This window comes from Stegodyphus dumicola, chromosome 12 (assembly GCF_044657685.1).
Source record: "Stegodyphus dumicola isolate Sdum_Otavi_A_Nest chromosome 12, ASM4465768v1".
NCBI classification, from domain to species: Eukaryota; Metazoa; Arthropoda; class Arachnida; order Araneae; family Eresidae; genus Stegodyphus; species Stegodyphus dumicola.
The window spans coordinates 107979207-108005811 of record NC_140779.1 but is presented as its reverse complement, the minus strand read 5'-3'; the positions used below and the strand labels follow the sequence as shown (position 1 = coordinate 108005811).

The 26605-nt window shown below is 32.2% G+C and overlaps 1 protein-coding gene across 3 annotated transcripts in view; it reads left to right on the top strand.

Moving 5' to 3' along the window:
• The window catches only part of LOC118204959 (cell division cycle 7-related protein kinase-like), a 94328-nt gene that overhangs the window by 41320 nt on the left and 26403 nt on the right, over positions 1-26605 (top strand). For 2 of the 3 annotated variants that reach the window (XM_085806772.1, XM_085806773.1), the window contains exons 7-8: positions 2618-2834; positions 22101-22315. In XM_085806772.1, the coding sequence (XP_085662898.1) occupies positions 2618-2834; positions 22101-22315 (432 nt within the window). The remainder of the gene's footprint in view (positions 1-2617; positions 2835-22100; positions 22316-26605) is intronic. The other variant, XM_085806774.1, reaches the window with a different exon arrangement.

The window sequence follows — 26605 nt, the reverse complement described above, 5'->3', positions numbered from 1 at the left end:
AAGTGAATTTTAAAGAATGCATTTATTCTATTGTGGTTTATGCGCTGTCGGCGAAGTATGTTTAATTCAATCTAATAAGTTTAAATGAAATGCAAGAAAAAATGCGTATAATTTATTATTTCGTACAAGGAAGTCATGTGCTGTACACATCAGATTTTTTGAAAAGTAACAACGTTTGTGTTTAAAACATAAAGGGATGTTCACCTCTCCTTTCCAAAGCAGTGTGATATAGTTCTTCTATCATATGTTTCTTTGTTTTGTTATTTTTAAGGAAATATATTTGATTATAATAACCATGTTAAATATCTAGTAGATACTCAGAATGAAAGAGGGAATTAAAAAATTATGTATTGTCAACTGCAAGAAAAAAATTTGTTTTCTCTGAATCAAATGAAGATGGTTTCAGTATATATGACTGGTCACTTGTAAACAATATTTATCCTGATCTCTTAGAGCTTCAAGATTAAATTATTGCATTATATCACCTGAGTTAGGTTTTATATGTTTAGAGCAAATTTTGTATGGCAAAATTTATTAAATACTTTTCAGTTTTATAAGCAATTATTACTTTTTGAAATCTTTCAGCTTTTAGCAGCAATGGGAGTAAAGAATTTATGCCTATAAACACAGTTTTCAGTTCCTTAGAAAGTAAATAATTTTCTAGCATTTCAAAATCGGGAGTTTTTACCATTTTCTTTAAATTATGCATAGTGACAAAAGTTACTAGACAGATGGCAGCATGTTACAGAGTGATAAATCACAGTAAGTTATAGTTATGAATGAGCCTGAAATTTAGAAGTGGAGGCATTATAGTGTGGACCTCGTTTTTATGGTTGGGCTTTGTGAAATTATGAGGTAATAATAAGTGATAATAAATGGCAGCTGTTATAGCAGCCAGTGGACATTTGTCATCTTAATTTACTTCTTCAGAGGAGAAGGCAAGTAGCAGAGATGGGCAAAACCACTCCTTCAAGGGATCAGATCGGAACCTTTCTCTCGCTGAAGTTAATCTGTTCTTTTTAACGATTTACCACTCACTAACAATAACCTTGATGAATGTGTTTGGAACAGGTGTGGATCAAAAGTGATATGCAAATAAACAATAAAATTCTGGAATAAAAAAATTGCTAAATGTTAAAAAGTAATGAAAACTAAACTCATGTTCCTTACAGATTGCATTATTTTATTACTATAATTGATTTTTGTTGCTACTACAGGGTAAAAATTAATTTTTAGATTGGAAGCATATCCCGAAGAAAAGGAAATTTTCTGTTGACAATACCGGCATTTTCCTTTTTTTTTTTTTCTATTTAATTTGACAAAATGATACCAAATATCGCTTGAAGTTGTTCTGTTCGGTAGGATAAATATTTTGTTCTGCAACCTTGAAAAAATGCATTAGATGAGAAAAAATTATGTTTATATTAATTCTAAAAAAGATTAAAGAGAAAGTCACAGCTCTTGATCATAAGATGTTAATAAAATAAGTAAATAAATAAAAATGTAATTTATTATTTTATATAAATATTACAGTAATATTGTATAAAAAAGTTAATGCCTAATATACATAGCTATACTATACACAGTATTCAAAGAATCAAAATGGAACGCAAAGGAACAGCTTCGAGGAAACAAAAAGAGCAAATAATCAAGACTCTGCAGGAGCTAGATTTGAAAGAGCAAAAAATAAAGATTCATCGAAATCAGATCCAATCACAACTCCGAATAGTGTGGGAGTGCTGAGAGAGTGAATCTGAGGAACTATCTAGATTTGAAAGAGTGAATAATGAAGACTCGTTGGAATCAGATCCAATCACAACTTCAGATAGTGTTGGAGCGCTGTGAGTTGGGAATCCGAGGAACTAGTTCCTATAAGTTACATACTTTAAACAGATCCTCGCACTGCCAGATGAGAAAAAAAAAAAAAAAAAAAAAAACTCCATCCCATTTGCACACAGGGGTGATCTGTTTCGCTGAGATGTGTCAGTTTATTTAATGTTTTGTTTTTCAATACTGTTTGGAACATGACAAGCTAAAAGCACACATATATGCATACATAACACACATAAAAAGGTCAGAGACATTTCTGGTAAATGTTTATTATTTATTATAAAGGAAAGACTGCTAGTGTTTACATTAAAAGGAATCAAATTTTTGGCACACTTTCCAATAGCTTTTGCTGAACTTAAAGAACTGCCATTCCATTTTCGCTGGAGTGCTGATCATTCGTTCAGTTAACAACATTGGTTCTTTCAGTGGATTGTGGAGCGTATCGTGCATTTCTAGTAATACCTAGCCATCTGATACTGTTTACCATACAGTGTATATATTATCTGGTAACATTACTTATATATAAACTGTTTTATGTCTTGAATTCAATCTCTTTTTGTACTTTCTTTCCATGCTTAATAAGATTTAATATATTGCAATTTTTAAAACTCTTTTTAGGTTGTTTTTTGTGCCATTTGTAGTAAAGTTACTGAATTTAAGCATTATTATGAAAATGTAGAATTTTTCTATGTGTAATTAAGCATAAAGTTTGGTATCTCACTTAACAGTTAATTTATATTGAGTACTTTTCTTTTTAAAAGCAGTTTTTATTTATTTATTATTACAGTTACATTCTGGTTGATTTTGGTTTGGCAGAACGAACAGATTTTTTCTCCTCTAAGCATTCCGAGACTCGGCAACCTCTATCAGACTCTACAGGTAGACTAAATAAAAGTGTACAAAACATGATTGAAAATTCTGCAAACTTTGATAAGCAAGTGCGAGAAAGTATTCCATCTTCAGTTAATATTAGTAGATATCAAGCAATGAACAGTTCTAAAAGAGTAAGTATCAAAGTAAATAATTATAAAAAAATAATTATTATAATAATAATAGAAGCTCCATATGCTTTAAATAATCCTTCATTATTGGATCACTGTGTTATTCTACATTCTACATTCTACTCTGTTACAGAGAGTAGATCTCTTTTTGGTAATTCAACATATTGTATAAATTTATCTACAAGGAAATACTTTGTTTGTTATTTGAAATTTATACTTAATTTGAAATACATATTAATTATTAGAAAGGGACCAAGCAAATTCTACTTTTTTACATTTTTTTTTTTTTTTCCTATTGGCAGGACAGTTAAAAGTAGGCTGTAACTTCCTTAGAACATTCTTCCACTGCACTCTTCATTTAACCAGACTTTTCCATTTAGTAACTTTAAAATATTTAAAGTCTGAGTGAGGTCCAGAATCTTTTGCACTTTGGCAATTCCAAATTCTGGATTTTAGAATTTTAGATCAGTTATTCAAATCTATTAATATAATGTAGATAAAATTAAAAATATGAAGTGGGTATTTTAGAAATAGTAAAGCTTCAGGTCATTTAAGGAACAAAAATTGACACGTGTTTGCGCACACACACAAAAGGAAAAAAAAACTCATTGTTAACAATTATTTTGTTTTATTAAACATTTCTTTGAACCAGAACTTAAATTCAGTTGGAGCCTAGCTGTGGTACTCCTCAGTTTTAATAATGATAAGTAATATTGGTAATAATTTCAGTTGGAACCCCAAATAAAATGAGCACTTTTATTTCATTTTTTAATTACTTATGGTGATTAATTTATTTATTTTGTATTTTTATTGATATATTTATATTTGATTTCATGTTAATTAATAATTGTGCACACCTGTTCCTCGATTTACATGGAAGATAGGTTCCGCACAAAACCGTGCAAATCGAAATCTTGAATTTTGCTATGTAAAACGAAAAACACACTAAATGTGCATAATTTAGTTATTTTTAAAATGTGCATTATTTAGTTAAAAGTAAGACATCTTAAAATAAATAAAGTTGTATTTCGTTCATAAAATAAGAAATAAATGTAGGTAGTAGAAGTACATATTTAATTTATTTTACGTTAGGAAAATGTGTGGGAACTGTAACTGTAACTAAAATTATGTAAGAGCTCCATCTAGATTAGGGTGTGGTCAGACGAGATGAGACGTGAACGATAGTGAGGACAGACGTGTCCAAAAATGTTTTAACAATGCTTATCATCAATCCTTTCCCATATTTTGGTGTCAGAATTTTCGATTCCATGCCCATAAGTGGATTAAGTTAGATCACCTGTGCTATATCCTGATTACCATCCCATCTGGATTTATAAAGTTAGCCTATTTTCGTAAGGATTACAGTTGAGCAATTAACATTTATCAATTTCATTATGACTGTATAATTGTTTCAAGTAAGAAACATTCAGAAGAAAATTTTGAAAAGTTAAAACGAAAGCATAGTTTTGAAAGAAGCAGTATTACTAAACTAATTTCAAGAATTGATGTTGCTTTAGCAGATGAAAATATTACATGTGATATCTTAGACGAACATCTAGAAGTTTTAATAGAAAAAAGAATAAACTAAAGTCCTTAGATAGTCAAATTGAACATTTTATTGATGTAAACTTAATTGAGGAAGAAGTAAACACTCTTACTGATTACCAAGAAAAATGCCTCAGGTATACTAACAAATTTAAATGTTTATTGAAACGGACAGAGAGTTTTACTAACTCGTCGACATTTGAAAAACTGTTAAGTACTCCGAATGATAGTTTAAATTTACCCTCTTCAGTTAAACTTCCTAAGTTAACAATCAAACCGTATTCAGGAGATCCGAAAGTGTGGAATGAATTCTGGAATTCATTAGAAACCATTATCGATCGAAATGATTCACTTTCGAAAATTGAGAAGTTTGCCTATTTAAAAACATACTTGACTGGAGGAGCTTTAAGTGTAGTATCTGGTTTTCAATTAACTGATAAATATTATGATGACTGTGTAAAGTTACTTAAAGATTGTTTTGATCAAAAAGATATCATCATTGATTCTTGCATGAGTAAACTTTTAAACTTGCAAAGTGTTAAAAATTCTTCAAATGTTCCAGCTTTGAGAAAGTTATATGATGAGCTCAATATCGCTATACAGAATTTAAATTCACTGCAAGAGGATTGAAAATCCTATGGTCAACTTTTGATTTCAATTGTTCTCAATTTATTGCCAGAAAATCTTGTTTTAGATTTTAAGCGAAACACTTGTTCAAAATGCGATGTAACAATATCTGACTTTCTTTCTTTTTTAAAATGCGAAGTTCAATCTTGTGAATCTACATTTTTAGCTTTACATGACGGAAAAGTTTTCTCGGCAAATTCCAGTAATTACCAGTCATCGAAATGTTATAATTGTAATGGATTTGGTCATTTATTTAAATTTTGCCCTGACAAACATCACGGACCCAAATGTTTATCTCGTGGAAATTTCGGTCATAAATCCTTTACCTGTGTTAAGAAAACTCTGAAGCAAATTGTTAAAAACAACACTTCAACATCTGAAGAAAAATTCTGCTTTAAGTGTGTTTCATAATATGCTCACTGGCTTTGGTAATGGCAAAATTAAACCAATAGGTTATTTTACATCTGATATTTTAATAGATACAGAATTATTTACAACTAATGTTTATGTTGTAGACAGTAATGTAATGCCATTTGATGCTATAATTGGCACGGGTATTCTTAAACAAGGTGAAGTTAATATAAACAAAGATGGTGTTCATATTTCTAAACATGTTGGTAAAGAAAATGATCCGGAAGATGTGTACATCAATAATAATTCCTTTAATCAAATATTTGAACTAGAAATAGGTCTTACTGCTACAAAAGAACAAGTTATTGAAAATCTTTTCTTCGATTACAGTCCTTTTAAAACCAAAACTACGAACATTGAGATGACTATTCAAGTAAAAGATAAAACACCTATTTTTCATAGACATGGATGATTACCTTTTGTTGAAAGAGACATTGTAGACAAGCAAATTCAAACTTGGTTAAAAATAATTGAACCTTGTTTTTCGGAATATTCTAGTCAAGTTGTAGTAGTACGAAAAAAAAAAGTTTGTATTGACTATCGGAAATTAAACAAGAAAATAGTTAAAGATCGGTATCCCTTACCCTTAATAGAAGACTTATTAGATAAACTACAAGATGCTCGTACATTCACTACAATCGATTTAAAAAATGCTTTCTTCCATGTTAGTGTCGACAAACACAGCCGACATTACACTTCATTTGTTACACATAATGGGCAATATCAGTTTCTACATGTACCTTTTGGTCTCTGCACTTTTCCTTCTGTATTTTAAAGATTTGTAAATTCTGTTTTCAAAGATTTAATCTTGCAAGGTCATGTTTTACTGTATCTAGATGATATTATAATTTCTGCTAAAGATGAAGATTCAGCATTTAAAATCCGTTTTCTCAGTTGCATCTGCTTATGGACTCGAAAAATTATTTTAATTTTTATTATTTTTATGACTTAAAAATTTAAATTTAAAAATTTAATTTTAAGAAATTTAATTTTTTAAGTCATAGAATTGAATTCCTTGGTCATGTCATCGAAAATGATCAACTGTTCCCATCTCCTCTTAAAACAGCCGCTGTTATTAATTATCCTGAACTTAAAAGTCACAAAGACTTACAAAGTTTCCTTGGTCTTACAGGATATTTTCGTAAATTTATTTTCAATTTTTCCATAATTGCTCAACCATTAACTGATCTCCTTAAGAAAGATAATGAATTTGGTGACAAGCTTTCAATCCTTTGAAACAACGTTTATGTGAAAAACCCGTACTCAGCATCTATAATCAGCGCAGTGATACCGAAATACACACTGATGCCAGTATCCATGGGTATGGTAGCATACTCATGCAAAGATCTATGATTGATAATTGCCTACATCCTATTTATTACATGAGTAAAAAGACATCTGATGTGGAAAAGAAATTCACCAGTTACGAACTTGAGGTATTAGCTGTAATTCAAGCTTTGAGAAAATTTAGAGTTTATCTTTTAGGAAAACACTTCAAAATTATCACTGACTGTAATGCGTTCAAAATGATAATGAACAAGAAAGACTTAAATACACGAATAGCATGTTTGGCATTGATGTTAGAAGATTTCGACTACGAAATAGAACACAGAACTGTAGCACGAATGACACATGTTGATGCATCATTTTGAAAATACGAAAGGCTCAACAGCATAATAAATGATCACATCCGAGCTATCAAAGAAGTCTTAAAAGTTAAACCTTATGATGACTATTGTGTTAAAGCTGATATACTTTATAAATTTGTAGATGGTAAGGAATTACTTGTTCCAGAATCAATGCAGAGTGACATAATTAAGGACACACATTTTCGTGGACATTTCACTTCTAAACGAACTGAAGAACTTGTCAAACAAGAATTTTATGTTCCTAAACTTAAAGATAAAATTGATTCTTTCACAAAGTTTGTATGGCTTTACCCGACAAAATCTACTGATAGCGCTGAAGTAATATCTAAATTGGAAAATCAAAAATTTGTCTTTGGAAATCCTTCGCGTATAATTTCAGATAAAGGCTCAGCATTTACATCAAAAGATTTTCAAGATTATTGTTCAACCAACAATATACAGCGCATTCTAATTACTACAGGACTGCCTCGTGCCAGTGGACAAATGAAAGATTGAATTCTGTCATAATTTCTGTTCTTTCCGAATTATCGATTCAAAATCCGTCAAAATGGTATACACACGTCGGTGAAGTTCAGCAAGTGATCAATTCAACATACGAATGGAGTATCAACACAACTCCATTCGAACTCATGTTTGGAACTAAAATGAAATCTACTAATCATGATAAAATTGCAGAGCTGTTAAATGCAGAGATCCAATCAGATTTCGTCAACGCTTGTGATGATCTTCGCAAGGAAGCTAAACACCATATTTTGAAAGTCCAGGCTGAAAATTGTAAAACTTACAATCTGTGACATAAACCATCCTGTAAGTTCGAGCTTAATGATCTAGTGGCAATCAAGCATACACAATATGGACCTGGTCTTAAACTGAAACCCAAGTTTCTCGGACCCTATAAAATCGTGAAAAATCAAGCCAAATAACACTTATGATGTTGAAAAATATGGTTTTTCGATGAATGTATGAAAACAAGCACTTGCGCCGAATTTATGAAACCTTGGACTTCATTAGAATATATTACCTAAACTTTAGTGTTTTATGGCCAGTTAGTTACTCATATGAACTGCTTTACACCTTTGGACTTTAAATCCCATCCATCTTTTCTTTGATTATGATTACTAACCATTATTTTTTTCTATTTTTCTAAGTGCTGTTATTAGAAGATTCTGATAGAATATTATTTTAATTTATCTCTTTAATTTAGTATTTTCATTTATAGTTTAACAGTATTAGTATTTTTTCTTTTTACTTTTTATATGTTTATATGTTAAATTTGACTGTTTGCTCTTGTCATCTGAGGGCAGATGACTATGTCGGATGGCCGAATTATGTGGGAACTGTAACTAAAATTATGTAAGAGCGCCATCTAGATTAGGGTGTGGTCAGACGAGATGAGACGGGAAAGATAGTGAGGACAGACATGTTCAAAAATGTTTTAACAATTATTTTTTTTTACTTTTCTTTCAATTCTAATGTAAATAAATAAATCCTAGTTTAACTTCATGAGTTGTAGTTATGCTTATCATCAACCGTTTCCCATAAATACGAGGGTTGAAACTTTAATAGTGGCAACACAGCTGAAAAAATGCTACGCAACAAAACCAAAGAATATCGCGTATACCACATGTGAACTACATACCTACCTTACCTCTCAGCAAAAAGACTTGTCTTGCCTACGTCACACGCATGCAGAATGACGCAAAGAACGAATCCTTGTATTAGCTCGCGGTCTAAAGTAAGTGTTGTCAGGATGTTTTCAAAACAAGAACAACGATGTTGGATAAAAATTGAATGTGCCAGAGGTGTACAGCACGACAGTGTCTTCAAGAGGCTTGCGGGGAATCTGCATTGCCTTACAGAACCGTAGCAAGATGGGTAAAAGCATTCAATGAAGGACGCCAAAACGTGGCAGACATGCTGCGGCCAGGTCGTCCGAGTGTCAGCGATGCAGACGTGCAAGCTGTTGCTGCACTAATGGACAGTGATCGCCGCCAAACGATTCATCAGCTGGCCGGACAAACAGGATTAGCGCATACGACTGTGCTGCACATTCTGAAGGAACGCCTGTCCATGAGAAAAATTGCTTCACGATGGGTTCCACATCAATTGACGAAATGCAAAAATGGCTACGATACGATGCTGCCCAAACCCACTATGAGCGTGAAGGAGATGCTCTTTTACGCCGTATCATTATGCTGGATGAGACTTGGGCCCGATCGTACCAATCAGAACTGAAACGGCAATCAAACAAATGGCGTCATCACGGGTCACCACGCCGTTCGAAATTTCGTCAGAACCCCAGCAATGTGAAAGTTATGGTGATTCTTGTGTACGACTGTGATAGTGTCATCCTAATGCATACTGTTTCCCCACAGCATACCGTCACTGCGCAGTATTACTGCTCATTTTTGGAGCACAATATCCGACCAGCTTTGAGGAAAAAACGGCGACACTTTCTGCAGATCGCTCCTCTCATTTTGCATGACAATGCTCAGCCGCATGCAGCGCAAGCTGTGACTGATTTGTTCAAGCGATGGGGGCTGGGAAGTGCTTTACCATCCACCATACTCCCCAGATCTAAGCCCTTGTGACTATGACTTAATTCCTAAGATGAAGGAACCACTTCGTGGCATTCGCTTCCAAACTGTTCCTGAGATTCTTGCGGCAGTAGACTGGTCCATTCAAACTATCAACAAAACAGGCGCTGGTACAGGTATTCTGCGACTTCCACATCGTTGGAAACGGGTTGTACACAATGCTGGCGACTATATTGAAGGACTGTAAAACATGGTGACATAAATCACTTTTGTATTCCTTGTAAATAAATTGTTGCCACTATTAAAGTTCCAACCCTCGTATAAGATCATTAAAAAAATTATTATAAGTTTTATCACTGTCATCATTTTCCTGAACTATTAGTCTTTTCTTCTTGATTGGTATGATGTCATTTTTATCACTTGAGCATTCTTGATAAGATTCTGCTTCAATGATTGACGAATTAGAGAAGATCTCAGATTCACAAGACTTTCTAGTGAAATCCATAATTAACAATTGTCTAGGTTTTTTTTTCTAAATCTTTGTAAACCTCCTCATATTGATTTTAGCACTTACTAAGTTTCATTGGAATCAGAGATCTCGTTCAACATTCATGTCATATTGTATAAAATGATTATCTAATTTTCTTCACAATTCAAGTCCTACGCTGATGACTCTTGCTGTGAACGCAACTGGTTCAGATTGCTCTTCATCAGAATCATTGTCTTCATCATGTTTATTTTTTTCATGAATCATCTTAACTAACTCATCCTCATTTAGTTCTTTATCAGCCATTATGTCTTCAGTATCTGCCTGAGCTAAATCTTCAAAATCTTCTCCATCTATTTTTTGCCAATTTATTTGATCTGAGAATATTCATGCTCTAATGGTAACCTATCATTCTCATTTTTAGCAGCATCTGGCCATATTGATTTCCAGCATACTTTGAGTGTTGATTGTTTAATCTGAGTATATGACAGTCCAACATGCCTAACACAATCTAAGATTGTAAATTTCTTTTAAGCATTCATAAGAGTAAGAGATTCATCTTTCTCCATTTGTTCTAAAATATACCTGAAGGTTTGTTTGATGTACAATGCCTTAAAAGTCGAAATCATTCCTTGATCTAACAGCTGTAATAAGAAAGTTGTATTCATTGGTAAAAAGATAACTTCTACATTTTCATGTTGTAAATCTTGAGTATGACCGTGTATATTATTAATTAACAGAAGAGCCTTAAAAGGCGATCCTTTTTTACTTAAATAATTTTTGGCATCTGAGGCAGACCTGTTACGAAACCATTCATTGAAAGCTATTGCAGTAACCCATGCTTTCTTATTAGCCATCCAATAAATGGAAAGGTTATTTATTGTGGCGACACACTTCCTTTCTGTGGCAACCCTAAAGAATTCGTCTGTCACGAGGATCACGTGCCCAGATGCATCATTACGTCTACGTCTGCTTTTCTGTTTGATAGTTAGTTGCATTTAAGATTTTGTAGAATTAGAAATGGCGTGAAAATAAATGTTGGTGTTTTTAAAACGTGTCGGCTCAGATTTTCGAACCTATGATTTACTTGTTAAGCAACGAATTTGGCGAGCCAGCCAGAATGAATGTCACAGGGTGACATTATCGATTTCGACACTTCGATATTCGACACTTCGATTTCGACACTTCTATCGATTTCGACACTTCGATTCAAAAGTATTACGAAAATAAGAGAAGTTCCTAGGTGCAAACATGGGTGATTTAGAAACACTAAAACAGAAGCGGAAAGCAATTAGGAGTGTATTTACGAAAACAGCTAATAAGTTAGATGAACTGATACAATCAGATTTTCCGGATTTGGACGATTTAGAAATTTATTTAGATCAAATTTCAGAGAAGTATAAAACTTTACGAAATACGGATGACTCTTTTTTGGAACTTCTACAGAAAAAAGGCTGTACTGAAGAAGAATACGAAAGAGAATTTAGTGCAGCTCAAGAATATTACGATAAATTATCTACAAAGCCAACAGGAAAAAGGATAAGTGTTCACAACCTTCTACTGGTTCAACGTGTAGCGGTTCTTCATCCGGAATAGTTACGGCCGCAAAACAGAAATTGCTGGAGATCGAACTGGTGAAGTTCGATGGAGACTCCCGAAAGTGGTTGACGTTTTGGACGAGGTTTAGTAAAATACATGAAGATACTCGCATCGACAAGAGAGACAAGTTTCATTATCTACTACAATCTACGAAACCTGAGACTGCGCCAAGAGCAATAGTGGAGAGTTTTCCTGCTACGGAAGAAAATTACGAAAAAGCTGTGGAGTATCTCAAAGAACGATTTGGAAATGAAAATGTTTTAATTCAAATTTATATTAGAGAGCTATTAAAACTGGTAATCAATGACAAACAAAAGATAGACTTATTAACTCTTTATGACAAGTTGCAAACTCAACTACGCGCATTGGAAACACTCGGTTTAACTAAAGATAAATTTGCAGTTGTTTTATTTCCTTTAGTGGAATCAGCACTTCCTGCTGATTTAATACAAATTTGGGAAAGACAACGAGGTATGTCACCTGAAACAACAGGTAAGAGTGATTTGGAGTCACTGATTGATTTTCTAAAAAGGGAAGTAGAAACTGAATTTAGAGTTAAACTTACCCGTGATGTTTTGGGTTCTGCTAAAGTAAGTAATAAGAAAAATAAGTTTTTTGACACAAAACCTGTTGTTCCAACTGCATGTGAACTAATTAATGCAAATAATAGTAATAGTAGTAAGTGTAATGATAATTTTCAAAAGTATAAAAAGTCTGATACTTGTATTTTTTGTGAAAAATCCCATTTGTCTGAAAGTTGTAAAGATGCATCTTTAATGAGTTTAGAATGTAAGAAAGATATCATTAAGAAAAAGAATGTTTGTTTTGTGTGCCTTAAGAAAAGCCATAGAGCAAATCGGTGCACAGCTAAACATAGGTATACCTTATGTAAAAATCGACATTTTGTGATTATGTGCCCTGTTTTGCCTTCTAACAAAACAAAAAGTGTCACAAAGTTAGGGAATGACGAAAACAAAACAGGCATTCTTAATAACTATGTTAAGGTATCAGATGTATATATTCAAACTTTAATTGTAAAAATTCAGAATGGTTCTAAAGAAATGTTTGTACGAGCAATATAGATAGTGGTTCTATGAAATCCTATTTATGTAATGATGTTGCTCAAAGGTTAAATTGTAAGTGTATTGGTGAATCAAAAATTAAGCAATTTCTTTTTGGTGGAGTTGAGACTTCAGAAAATGTATATAAAAACTATGTTATTGAAGTAAGCAATATATATAGTAAATATAAGTGTAAATTAGAGGTACTTGGTCAAACCAAAATTTGTTCTGAAATTAAGCAACTCTCATCTGGTTCGTGGTTACGCGAACTTAAGTCACATGGTATCAAATTAAGTTATTTATAAAATGGTACATATAAGGTAGATAAAGAGATAAAATTACTAATTGGTGCGGATTTTGCTGGTAAGTTGCTAACTGGAAAAATTGTTCCCCTTACGTGCTGCGTCAGCACGGTGCATACGCAGTTAGGCTGGACTTTTATGGGTAAATTTACTGGAACTGAGCCAACTACGATAAATACTGCATCCCTCCTAATTTCTTCTCTGTTAGTGAAGGGTCAATGTATTAATGATCTCTGGAAGTTAGATGTTTTGGGTATTAGTGAACCTTCCGTAAGTAAAACCAAAACTCAGTTACAGGAGGATACGCAAAAATATTTTGAAGAGACTCTTACGGTAAATTCAGAGGGAAGGTACGAAGTAGCATTACCGTGGGTGTCGGATAGCTTGCTTTTACCCAAAAACAAAAAGATAGCAGAAAAATGTCTTGTAAGTACTAAAAAAAAATTAATGACTACGGGAAATTTTGATGCTTACGGAGACGTTTTCCAGAACTGGTTAGCACTCGGGATAATTGAAAAAGTACCGGATAAGAATAAATATAAGGGTGTACATTATTTACCTCATAGAGCAGTTGTTAAAGAAAATAGTAGCACGAGTATAAGACCGGTGTTTAATGCAAGTTCTCATTCGCTTGGTTACCCATCATTGATTGTTTATCTACTGGACCAAATTTAATAGAAATTATACCTTCGATTCTTAATCGGTTTCGCAAGAATTACGTTGGTGTCACTTCAGATATAGAAAAAGCGTTCTTGCAAATATCTATAAGGGAAAATGATCGAGACTTTTTGAGATTTATGTGGTTCAGTAGGGATAATCAAGAACAAGTTGAACTGTATCGGCATGGAAGGGTAGTTTTTGGTATTACGTGTAGTCCGTATTTATTGGCCGCTACAATACAATATCATTTGAGTGTAGTTCCCGAAAGCTTAAGTCATACAGCGGAGATTTTGAAAACACCCTTTTACGTAGATAACTGTGTGGCTAGTAAGAATTCAAAAATAGAAATGAGAAAGTTTGTAAATGAATCACAAATAATTATGGCTTCGGGTCATTTTAATTTAAGATTCTGGAAATCCAATATAAGAAGTGTTGTGCCAGAGGAAGATTCCTCCACGAAAGGAGATGTGTCGGTTTTGGGCCTTGTATGGCATACAGTTACAGATACCTTATCTTGCAAAATAAGTCAAGATATAAAATTGGATGACCCAGTTACTAAAAGACTAGTTTTAGCAGTAGCTCATCAGGTGTTTGACGTTATAGGGCATACAGCTCCTGTAATGTTAATTCCAAAACTAATTTTACAGGAAACTTGGAATTTAAGTCTTAAATGGGACGATATTCTTCCCGATGAATTAACCAAAAAGTATAGGTTTTGGCTTAAAAAGTTGTGCTTGCTATCCAGTATCCAAATACCTAGATGGGTAGGTCTCAAATCTATTAATGAAGCTGTGAGTATACATCTCTTTTGTGACAGTAGTAAAAGTGCGTATGGTGCATGCGTCTTTTTAAGAGTACAGAGTGGCAAAAAGGTGAAGGTTAGTTTGATACACGCAAGATCGAGAGTAACTCCTTTAAAACCTATTACGATTCCTCGATTAGAACTTCTTGCTTGTAATATTGGTTCTAGGTTATTGTCTTCAGTTGTTAATGACCTTGGCCTACATGAAGTTTGTATTCATTGTTGGACTGACTCCTCGACGGCTTTAAGTTGGATACGGTGAAATCAACGTTGGGGAGCATTCGTTTTTAATTGTGTACAGGAAATCAGGTCGTTGACCTACCCCACTGTATGGCGACATGTCCCTGGTAGTCTCAATCCTGCTGACCTACTTTCTAGAGGTTGTTATGCAGATCAATTAATAGAACGAAAATGGTGGGAGGGACCTGATTGGTTACTGGAAGATGAGGCAAATTGGCCTAAATCTAATGATGAACCAGATGAGGATTTGGTTAATTCAGAAATACGTAAGACAGTTATTGTTACGTTGGCAAAGAGTGATAATTGTATTGGGTGGTACTATAAGTATTTCTCATCATTTAAGAAAATTGTAAGAATGTTATCATGGATATTCAGATTTTTTAATAATGTACTTAAGAATAATAATAACAACCATTCTAAGGATTTGACTGTATCTGAAATAGAAAGGGGAGAAATAGCTTTAATGTTATTTATACAAAAAGAGTCATTTAATGGTGAAACAGATGATAAGCTAAGACGACTCAGACCATTTGTCGATAGCCAGGGTCTAATAAGAGCTAAGTCTAATGTTGCTTATCGTGACGACTCTAACAGTTTTAAGTTTCCCATCATATTACCTTCTGACCATCCAGTAGTCAAATTATTGATATTAAGTGCACACAAAGATTTGTTGCATGCAGGTACTACATTATTGATGTCGCATTTAAGAGAAAGATACTGGATCTTAAAATCACGTAAAACTATAAGGAACTGTATAAGAAAATGTGTAACATGTCAGAGATTTAAGGCTAAAAGAGCTGAGACAGTCCCAGGCGTTTTACCAAATGATAGGGTTCGTGATTCAGCCATTTTTGAAATCGTAGGGTGTGATCTTGCAGGACCCTTGCATTTAAAGGATGGACGAAAATCGTATATTGTGCTCTTCACCTGTACGGTTTATCGTGCTATCCATATGGAACTGGTTACCTCATTAACAACTGAATCATTTTTTCAAGCTTTAAGGCGTTTTATCGCACGTCGTGGACGCCCTACCACCATATATTCCGATAATGGGAAAAATTTTGTGGGTGCAGAGAGAGTTCTGCAAACCATTGACTGGGACAGCCTCTGCTCTAAGGCTGCTGAAAAGAGAATACAATGGAAATTTAATCCTCCATCCGCCGCTTGGTGGGGTGGATGGTGGGAGCGTTTAATACAAATTGTAAAACAAATATTAAGAAAAATTTTAGGTCGTGCTTCTCTTGGTTTTGAAGAGTTTCTCACTGTCTTGTGTGATTGTGAAAGAATTGTCAACTCAAGACCACTTACATACGTGTCTGACGATATTGAAGATCCCTTGCCTTTAACTCCAGAAAAATTTCTGCATGAAACTCCACAGTCGGGTGTACCTGATATTGACAATGTGGACAAAGAAAAATTGAGTAGAAGAGCGAAGTATCTCCAGAGAATGAGAGAATTGTTAAGAGTGAGATTTCGCTCTGAGTATCTAGGGCAGTTAAGACAGCAGTCTACCAGAAATTACAAAAATAAACCTCTCTCTGTAGGAGAAATTGTCTTGCTGGAGGATCAAAATAAAAATTGTGCATATTGGAATTTAGCACGCGTTATTCGAGTGATCCCTGGTCGAGATGGCAACATAAGAGTTGCTCTTGTGAAAAGTAATAATTCAGAGTTCTTGAGATTGTTTAGATTGGAACTGGATAATATAATAGATAATACTCAAAATGATCAAGTTCCTTTCACCACCAGTAGTGGTAGAATTGTAAAATCACGAATAATGTAATTTATGTCTTTGAGTTATTATAATTTAATTTTTTGTGCTATTATTGTCGTATTATTCCTCAGTATTAATTTTGTTTTCAAGTAATATCATTTAAGTATTAAGTAATTTATTTGTTATATAACCATCATTTATATTGATGTAAGTTTTATGTTTTGAGTGTGTAGCCATCCACTCAAAAGGTGGGAGAATTGTGGCGACACATTGCCTATCTGTGGCAACCCTAAAGAATTCGTCTGTCACGAGGATCACGTGCCCAGATGCATCATTACGTCTACGTCTGCTTTTCTGTTTGATAGTTAGTTGCATTTAAGATTTTGTAGAATTAGAAATGGCGTGAAAATAAATGTTGGTGTTTTTAAAACGTGTCGGCTCAGATTTTCGAACCTATGATTTACTTGTTAAGCAACATTTATGTTTATATCTTTAAATGAGCATAGTGTTTTTGATTTGTTAATAACCAATGGTTTCATTCTATAATCGCCTGAAGCAATGCAACAGAAAATAATTGTTATATGACTTTTCGCTACCTTATGACCATTAGCTGATTTGCAAGCTTTAATTAAATAGGTTCGTTCTATTAGGCATTTTTTTCCAGCTCGTCAGCATTGAAGATCTGATCAGAAGTGTAGGAGTTGGCACCAATGATTTCAGCAAATTTTGCTGGATATTGTTGTGCTGCATTCAAATCAGCAGATGCACTTTCTCCTTTCAATATTAGATTATGTAGAGAATGTCTTTGTTTAAATCTTTCAAACCAACCGTGACTTATGGGAAAAGATACCTGTTTTCATCTGATGAAGTTGATGGTGTCTGGTGCTTTAAGTGCTTTGTAAATCTTTAAAGCCTTATTTGTAATAGCATTAGTATGAATTGGAATCCATTTTTGATTTTGGTTTCTTATCGATATCACTAATGCCTTTTCCTTATTTTCCATTGTATCATGTCTTATATATGAAATTGTGCTCTTACTGCTGCACGTTCCAGCTGCTACACTTTTTTCTAATAAAGTCTTTATTTTTTTCTAATTGTCCTTATTGTGGCTTCATTCATGGAGTAAAATTTAGCAACATCTGTTAGTCTTTCTCTATTATGTAGATGATCTAATATTTTGTTTCTCAAGAAATATTTTTTTCTTTTTATTTGATTTTTTTTCAGATCTTTTGACATCATTAAATCTTAGAAAAATTTACGTAAATTATAAAAATACAACAAAAAATATAAATGTTGAAAACTTACCAGTAAACATTCAAATATGTAGATAAAAATTATGTAAGCTGCAAAAATACTGATACTGCACTAGCTTTGCTGCTAAAATACTGATACTGCACTAGTTCACGTGAACCAAATAGCTTTACTGTTGTGAAATACATATACAGACTAAAGGAATTCCTCTTTTACAAGCACGGGGAATCCCCATCCTTGCTGTTGCCACCAGTGTTACCAAAGGAATGAGATTATAGAAACCTTTTTTTAAAATAAAAAATTCAGCAACGAGAGACTTGTGAAGCTATGGCAAAGCATGTATTCTTTAAAATGATTTTAACATGGTTTTATGTAAACCTGATAATTTTTTTATGTGGCTTTAGTTTTTGTGAAGAAGCATAAAATTAAGTGCAATTTTTGTATTTTTATCTTGCATTTTGAAAAATCAGTAAAATTTAGGTCTTGTGCTAAATGGACCAGCATACAACGAAATATTTATGAAATTGCATGGCATACCCTATTACAAGAATTTGAAGTTTTTTATGTATCATTATCTGTAACTTGCATCTTAACTAAATCGAAATTTATTCTTTCGAACCTCTTCTGGAACGAAATTTGGTGAGGGATCTCTGTCAACATTCATAGTCGACATGTTTGATAATTGAATAAGGTACTTTAGTTTCATTTGTTTAAGGCCTATGAAAATATATCTTCTTTTATTTCTGAAATGCATTTTATTATCTAAAATCTAACATAATGTTAAATATAGGATTTTGATATTGAAGCTGATAACAAATAAGATAACTTTTTTTAAAAAAGAAATTTAAAACAGAAATTTCTTTTCCCATTCATTTGGCTTTTCTGCCATGAGTTGCATTTTTACTTCCTTGTACAAAGTAAAAAGGAAGTATTGTAATCTCGAAAAGTTTCAGGCAGCATATTTCAACGAAAATATCCATTTTGACCGCTATCGAATGCAATTTAACGATGTTTTTGCATGATATCTGTACGGAAGTACGGAATAAAAGACTTGTTTCCTAAAAAAAAAAAAAAAAAAAAAAAATTATAAAACTGCTTTAAAATTAATTCTGAAAAGAATTTTTCGTGGCGTCTGTACGAACGTATGTACGTACGTATCTTGCATAACTCAAAAACGAGTAGCTTCTGAACGTTGAAATTTTGTATATAGGACTGCTATAACATGTAGATGTGCACCTTATATTTTGGTTGCAATCGGCCACACCAAACGTATATAAATATATTTATATATATATCCACTCTGTTACCCTGCTCAGTGATCTCAGTTTCTTTACTCTTACATGTTTGTAAATTGTATATTTTTTGCTTTAAAAATGATTGAATTATGTTGTTTATATCTTCCGGTTAATGTTTTTATGCCTTTAGTAAATCTCTATGCAATATTTTTAGAATTATCAACAATTTTAAAGTTGTTTTAAGCGCCGCTAAGCCTAATGAAGTTTTTGATGGGGGCCATTGCTCTTGTTTACATTTGAAACAGCAGGATAGCGGTTTTGTTGCCAATCTAGAGAAACTTAGCTTTGCAATAACAAAGATAACGCCTTCATTTATTATTTAAATCATGCTTAATCCTTTCTGGAATTTTTTTGAGAAAATAAGTGTTTAAGATTTACTTCGTAATTTTTAATATAGATATTTTGAGTTTTTATGTATTTTTGCCTTCTCGCAAAGTGAGAACTGAATTAATTGAATGAGAAATACTCAATCGTCTGTGAAAAACTGTTTTTTTTTTGTTTTATTTGCTTAATTTCTTTTATACATTATTCTAGCTTTATTATAGTATTTGAATAGAACATGTGGCAACGATTAGATAATTCTATTCTTTAAATGATATAAATTTTGTGCATTATGAGTTATAATATGAACGAAATATAATACTGTTAAGTGAATCTAGCGCCATAGTGTCGCTATGGTAAACAAATACTAGAGTGAATTTTAAAGAATGCATTTATTCTATTGTGGTTTATGCGCTGTTGGCGAAGTAGATTTAATTTAATCCAATAAGTTTAAATGAAATGCAAGGAAAAATGCATATAATTTAATATTCCGTACAGGAAAGTCATGTGGTGTACACATCAGATTTTTTTTATACATGATACTATCTGCAGCTTTCACTAGCATTCAGCATTTTTGGACTTTCCTTAAAGCTGAGCTCTTATTCTATGTAAATGTCACAATTAAAGATAAAGGTATTTTAAGACATAAGTGAAGGAAATAGAACTGCTTAATATTTTCATGTAGAAGCCAAGAATTTTTGCAACTTCTTTCTGAAGTTAAATTACAGGGGTCAATTTATATAATCTTGGAAAAAAACATAGGTATTTTTCCGTAAGCCGGGTGCAAGTGATAAATTGCTAAATATCGCACTTTTTAATTTTTTTAGTTTATATTTCTTAAGTTTATAAAAGAAATGAATTTGAAATGAAATGATATATTTGTTTTATGAAATTGAGTTGTTTTATGTACGAAATTTTTTATAACGCTGTTTTCTTGCGGCATCGTCTAGTTCAAAGATATGTTGGCAAAATTTGCGCTTACCTTTCTCCACTTTCAAATTTGTTTTTCATATACAGAGATTTGTCAAGCAGGCATACTTTTGTTAAATTTTCAATAAACGTGATCATGTGTAATTTTCCGTATAAGAATTCCTCTTCCTGCTCGCCCTTCAGACAAAAAATAAAATGGTATAGAAAATAATGTAGCACAGATACCACAGATCGCACAAAAGCAAATGACTGGAATAAATATGCTAGCTTAAATAGGGTTACCAGAATTAAAACTGTTGTCATTGCTTCCTGGCATTTTACTTTGCAACAATTTGATTGGCAAATATTCCACTCATTTTGCATGCTTGGCAACATTCTCACTCTCATGTTGAATGTTGCAAGATTTTTTATTTTGTTTATTTATTTTTTTCATTTTGTTTTATATAAAGATATTGAATTTTGGTTAAATGTTTGTGCAAAATACGCACACTTGGCTTATATACAAATTGGCTTACATTCGGAAATATGCTGTGTTTTACTTATATTCCTACAATTAAAACATACTTTTATCTCATGCAAATCTTTGTGAGGTAATGAAATTTTAATATATTATCAATATTCTAATATCATCATAATAAGATTATTATATTTGTCAAAGAATTTTTTATAAAATTTGATTGAATAACTGAATTAATTTTTTAAAACAAATTGGTCTTAAAATCACCAAAATGTTGCTCACCAGATTTAGCAAATCACAAAAGATTTCGTATGCCAAGAAGGAGAGTGTTTTTGATATAATAAAGTGGACAAATTCAGATGGTAACCCAATATCTGCCAAGAGTATGCACATAAAATACAAATCTGGCAACAAGTTGCTTAACTAGCATAATTTTTGGTACTCTTATAAAAGACTGCAAAATTTACAAGAAAATAAATTTTGAAAAGCTGGTTGATACAAGATAATGTGATAAATTTTGCCTAATTATGTATGTCGGCATGTGCAATAAAATATTCAATGTAGTTTTTTTTTTTTTTTTTTTTAGTAAATCAATAATAATGATTTCATTTTCTAAGAGATAGTTCAGTTGCTACAACATGAAATGGAATCTGTGGCAATTTATATATAAACTAAAGTTTCATGAAGATCTGTCCTAGAAATTTTCTGTAAATTATGATTACTATAATAAAAATCGCAGAAAAATGTAAATTGGTTTCTGTATCTGTAGTGGCTTATTAAAATTGCTATCTCCATTTTTCTAGTGAAAGTTATTTATAATTATGATGTGAGAAATTCAATTGCTGCTTGATAAAATAAATCATAAACCTATGGAATTTTGTATGCATTTAAACAAAGTTGTAAAAATAAAGCTTTTTATGAATCGTACTTTGATAGTTTTGAGCAGTGTCAGTTTTATAAAATATGATTCTGTTTATGATGTTAAAAGTTATAAACTAAATAATAATAATGTGAAAAAAAATTTTTTTAAATCTGTTATCTTTTTCTGAATCCTTCTGAGAAAATGAAAATAAAATTTTAGAAGTGTTATGAAATTAATAATGTTAAATGTTATGAAAATAAAATTTTAGAAGTGTTATGAAATTAATAATGTTAAATGTTATGAAAATAAAATTTTAGAAGTGTTATGAAAACTTTGAAATATTTTACAAAGTTATTTTTGAAGATAATTTATCAAGTTGTTTTAATAAATTTTATGGAATTTAATGTATTTAAAATTATGTATAGTTAATTTAATAAAATTTATTTTCATCTCTAATGATAAGCTTTTTCTCCCGTGGAAATCTTTGAACTATTTGATTATGCTTTGAATTTATTTTAGCAGGAAAATGCATCTAAAAAACGAAAACTTGCACCTTCTACAAGTACAGCCATTAATGAAACATTACCAGTCGTAAATGCTCATACGAAGTCTTCCATTAAGCAATACCCATTACATTCCAAACCGCGGGATGGATCAAAGCATTCTAAGAGTAGTAAGGGAAAAGAGTGTGGATGCTTCAGGAAACCAACTGTATGTAGTATTTGCCTTGGGAGGTAAGGATTTAAATTTTTGAAAATTGATACTCTGTTTGTTAAATGAAAAATGTTATGATGCTTAGGAGTAAAGAATGTGATAATTGCAAGATATGGTAGCTCAAAATTCTGCTGTTCTTAGAACATTTAGGTATTTAACTCCTTCGCAATGGCATGTTGCTGAACTGAAAACCGTATGCAGACAGGTATGCCATATATGCATCAGTCCCAAATGTCGTTAGCAGCTGGGTGACGCACTGATGCATCGCACACTGTGTTGCACTGGTGCAATACACCTTCTCCGATGTGAGTTCCACTAAGTGGCATGCCATCTCGTAAGAGGATTAGCTGCTGATGCATATATGATGCACACGTCCTGAAGGGGTTAAAGGAAGAAGGAATTTATTACTCTCATAGCAGATACAAACTTTCCATTACTACAGCAGAATATGAGGAACTTAGCTTTAATGTTTAGTAAAGATGTTTAATTTACTCTGAAAATCAAATTCGGAACCCCTTTTTATTTTTGATTTCCCTAATAATGCTGCAGAGATTTTGTGCATGTAATTACTTCAGTTTATGGCAATGAAATTTGACATGTCATATTGTTTTTTTAAATTGCTTATTCCTAAGCTGTCAGCTTTTAATCTCTCATCAGTTACTGGCAGGTACAGGCATATAAATAATTTTACTTAGAGCTACAGAAACATGAAATATATATTTTATCTTAATGTTATTCCAGAATTATATTTAATTAATTAATTTCATTGATTTTGAGTTTTCTTTCGTAAAGTAATAACATGATCATTCACTTTTAAGAATGTAACTTCCATTTTAAATTATTACCATAACAAAAATTGCCTAGTTTGGTTACTTTATATATAAAGCTGTACTTGTTTCTTGGCTTTTTTATTGCTGTTAGAAATATTTAAAGAAAGCCTTTAATATATTATATTAAGAAAAATCTGATGTGAATGTGACTTCTTTGTACGCCCTTAAATTTGACATTGTCAAAACATGAATATTTTCATGAGGTAGACATGTCTGTAATTAGAAATGTATGACTATGACCAATGATTGCGAAAATGAAGGTCAAGTAAGGACTTTTAATCCGAGTAATGGAGGTATGTATACATATATATGTATACACATATACACACACACATATACATATATATATATATATATATATATATGTGTGTGTGTGTGTGTGTGTGTGTATATGTCATAATAAGAGCAAAGGAAATGACGGAACACTGTAGATGCGGTGATCTAAAGACCCATATTGAAGAAGATTTTTGCTTGCGTAGTATTTAAAGAACTTGGCAGTCGAGGCAGTTTTAATTCCATTTTTATTTCCAATTGATATTTGTGGCCACAATCACTTGGCACTCTAATCATACCTTTACACAGAAGATTTACATTTTTAATATTGTTGAGATAGAAAGCAAGCCAGCGAAATTACATCTTAGCACAGTATAGAGCTAAAGCTGAAGTGCGTAGTTATGAAAGATGGAAGCATGCGAAGAGAAAAGTTTTGGTTTACAATTCAGTGATTGGTCGTCAAGAGGCATCTGGTATTAACGGTTACGTAAGATCTCATGATTAATTTGAATGACGCAATGCAGATAAGTTATTACGATTTTAGAATAAAGAGGAAGAATTAATGTTTATAGTTATATTATAATTCTGATTAATACATTTTTATCTTACACACACACACACACACACACACATACATATATATATATATATACTTTTTTTACGCATACACACACATACATATACATAGTATATATATACACACAAACACACATATTATATATATAACTTTTGGTACTCCCAATTCCAATGAAGAAAAAAGGTGCACAACTAAATTCTATGGCTACTTGTTTTTGAGTTATGCAGGATACATATATATATATATGTACCTACATACAGATATTACCCCCTCCCCCCAAAAAAATTGGTTTTCAGTTCGTTTTGGAAAAAAAAGTCCTTTATTCTATGCCTGTGTAGCAATGTCATGGAAAAAAATCTTCCAATTGGGTTTGGGAATGGTCATAATGAATATTTCTGTTAAAATATGCTACCTTAAATTGTTCATGGCTACAATACTTTTACTGCATGCAGGGCATTAAAAAAGGGGAAAATACTCAAGGAAATGGATTATGTTAAATCACTCTTACCTAGTTTATAAGATACATCTCATAAAATTTCAGGGTACTTTTCCATTTCGCCGGCGCTAATCTCGCCAAGCAGACTTTATTGGCGACAACAAACAGTATACACCTAAAAAATTTTAACAAATGTTAGTTTTTAAGAATTTTTTTATTTTGAAGGCATAAACATTTTAATATCGTTTAAAATTTTGTAAAAAGCCAATAAATGAAGAATATAAATTTGTAAAAAGGCATTAATTTAAGAATTTACTATGCTTACATGTTTCAACATCTTGATTTGCCGGTTCATATCACGTGACCCCATCACGTAAACTACGCTACAAAAATCTAATTCTCTCAGTAATTATCTACATTAATTTCAAGTTAAATCTTAATTTGGAATACAAGTTTAAATGCAAGAATTATTTCAATTGGTACGAATAGCTTACTCAGAAATTATGTAAAACCTCAGTGCTTTACTTCACTAGTGCATTCTTATTAGAATTAATGAACCCTTGACTTTGCCTTTTCTATATTTTCGCCTTCGGGTGAGCAGTGTAATTGCATCCTAATTGACTTACCACGAATGCCCTTAGGGTATAAAATTGGTAAAAATTCTATGTAATTGTATGCCAGTATTGAAAGAAACAATCAATCTGAGAAGAAATGGCTGTGACTTGTTTTGAAAATGAGGCGTTAAAGGCTACCATCGAGGATATTCCGTTTGGCATCGGTTGTACCATTACTGGCGACTTTATTGCCTGCGCCGGCAAAACGGAAAAGGACAAATTTCAGCTTTGTTTTTGGGTTAAATATAAGGTAATATTCTTCAAGTATTACATGTTATGAATATGTAAGCTTTCTGACAGTTCATGTTGAATGATTTTGGGATAAGGTAAAAAAGTATTTTTTACAAATTAGAATTTTTCTCAAAAAATTATCATAAAAGTAGGAGTACCATAAAAGTAAAGTTTTTTTTAATGAAGTTTTCATTAGTTGCTATGTTGATACTGTTTCACAAAATTCTACACTGGAAAGAAACTTGAATAATATGCATATGATCAGTGTATAAAGAAATGGAAAGCATACTGGCATCTTTTGGCACATTTGTGAATGTGTATACAGTCAAAAGTCGTTAATCCGGACTCGTCGGGACTTCAGCGATTCCGGATTATAGATCATCAGTTTAAATCTCCTAAGATGATGGCATGCAGAAATTCTAAAATTAAAAACATGAAACTGTAATTTATGAAATAAAGAACAATTATGATCTAAAGAGTATCAAAATTTACACACACACACAAAAAAAAAAAAAAAAAAAAAAAAAAGCTAAATATTTATTTGTTTACTTTATTAAACATTTCTTTCAATGTAAGTTGTTTAAGTTGCTTCGTTTTATGTGATAATACTTTCTCTTTAATTCTATAAACAGACATAATTTCTTGTTCAATTACAAAGTTCCGCTGTTCAAGCCCCATTAATTGCTGTGCCGAGAATACCGACTAACTTGTCAATCGAAATTTTTTCGTTTTCACTAACCTCTCTGTCACATTCTTCATGTCTTTATCCATTTTTTGCAGCAATTCCACTTTTTGTTTGATGGACATCGAAACATACTTTCGTTTTGTATGATCCTTTGGGAGCTCCAGAATCGGAAATTCTATTTGACATAATCGAAAGTTCAAGTTAGTTTTATAGTATTGCTCTTACAGGCTGCAAAAAATAATAAGCCGGATCCAATTCGAAAATTAAGGAACAACTCAATCATCAACATTAACTGAAATAGATAATTAGATAATTTTAGCTTATACCATCCGTTATACATAAAACGCTCACGCGAAAACGTATTCTGCACTTGCGCACACGCATATGCGCAGATGTAAAAGGTTTTACGCACATGTGTCAACGCGGCGCATGCACAGAAAGTTTTTAGCTTTGAGGTCCGTATTATAGATCATTCCGGATTATGGGTGTCCAAATTAACGACTTTTGACTGTATAGATAAGTGCTTTCCATAATGAATGGAGTTCCTAATTCCAAGATGGTGCTTAGGTTTCCATTTCTCATAGGGTAATGTAGCAATAATTTTAATAAACCCCCAAGGCCTGTCCAAAACCTCAGAATATTATAAAACAGTTATAATGAGAAG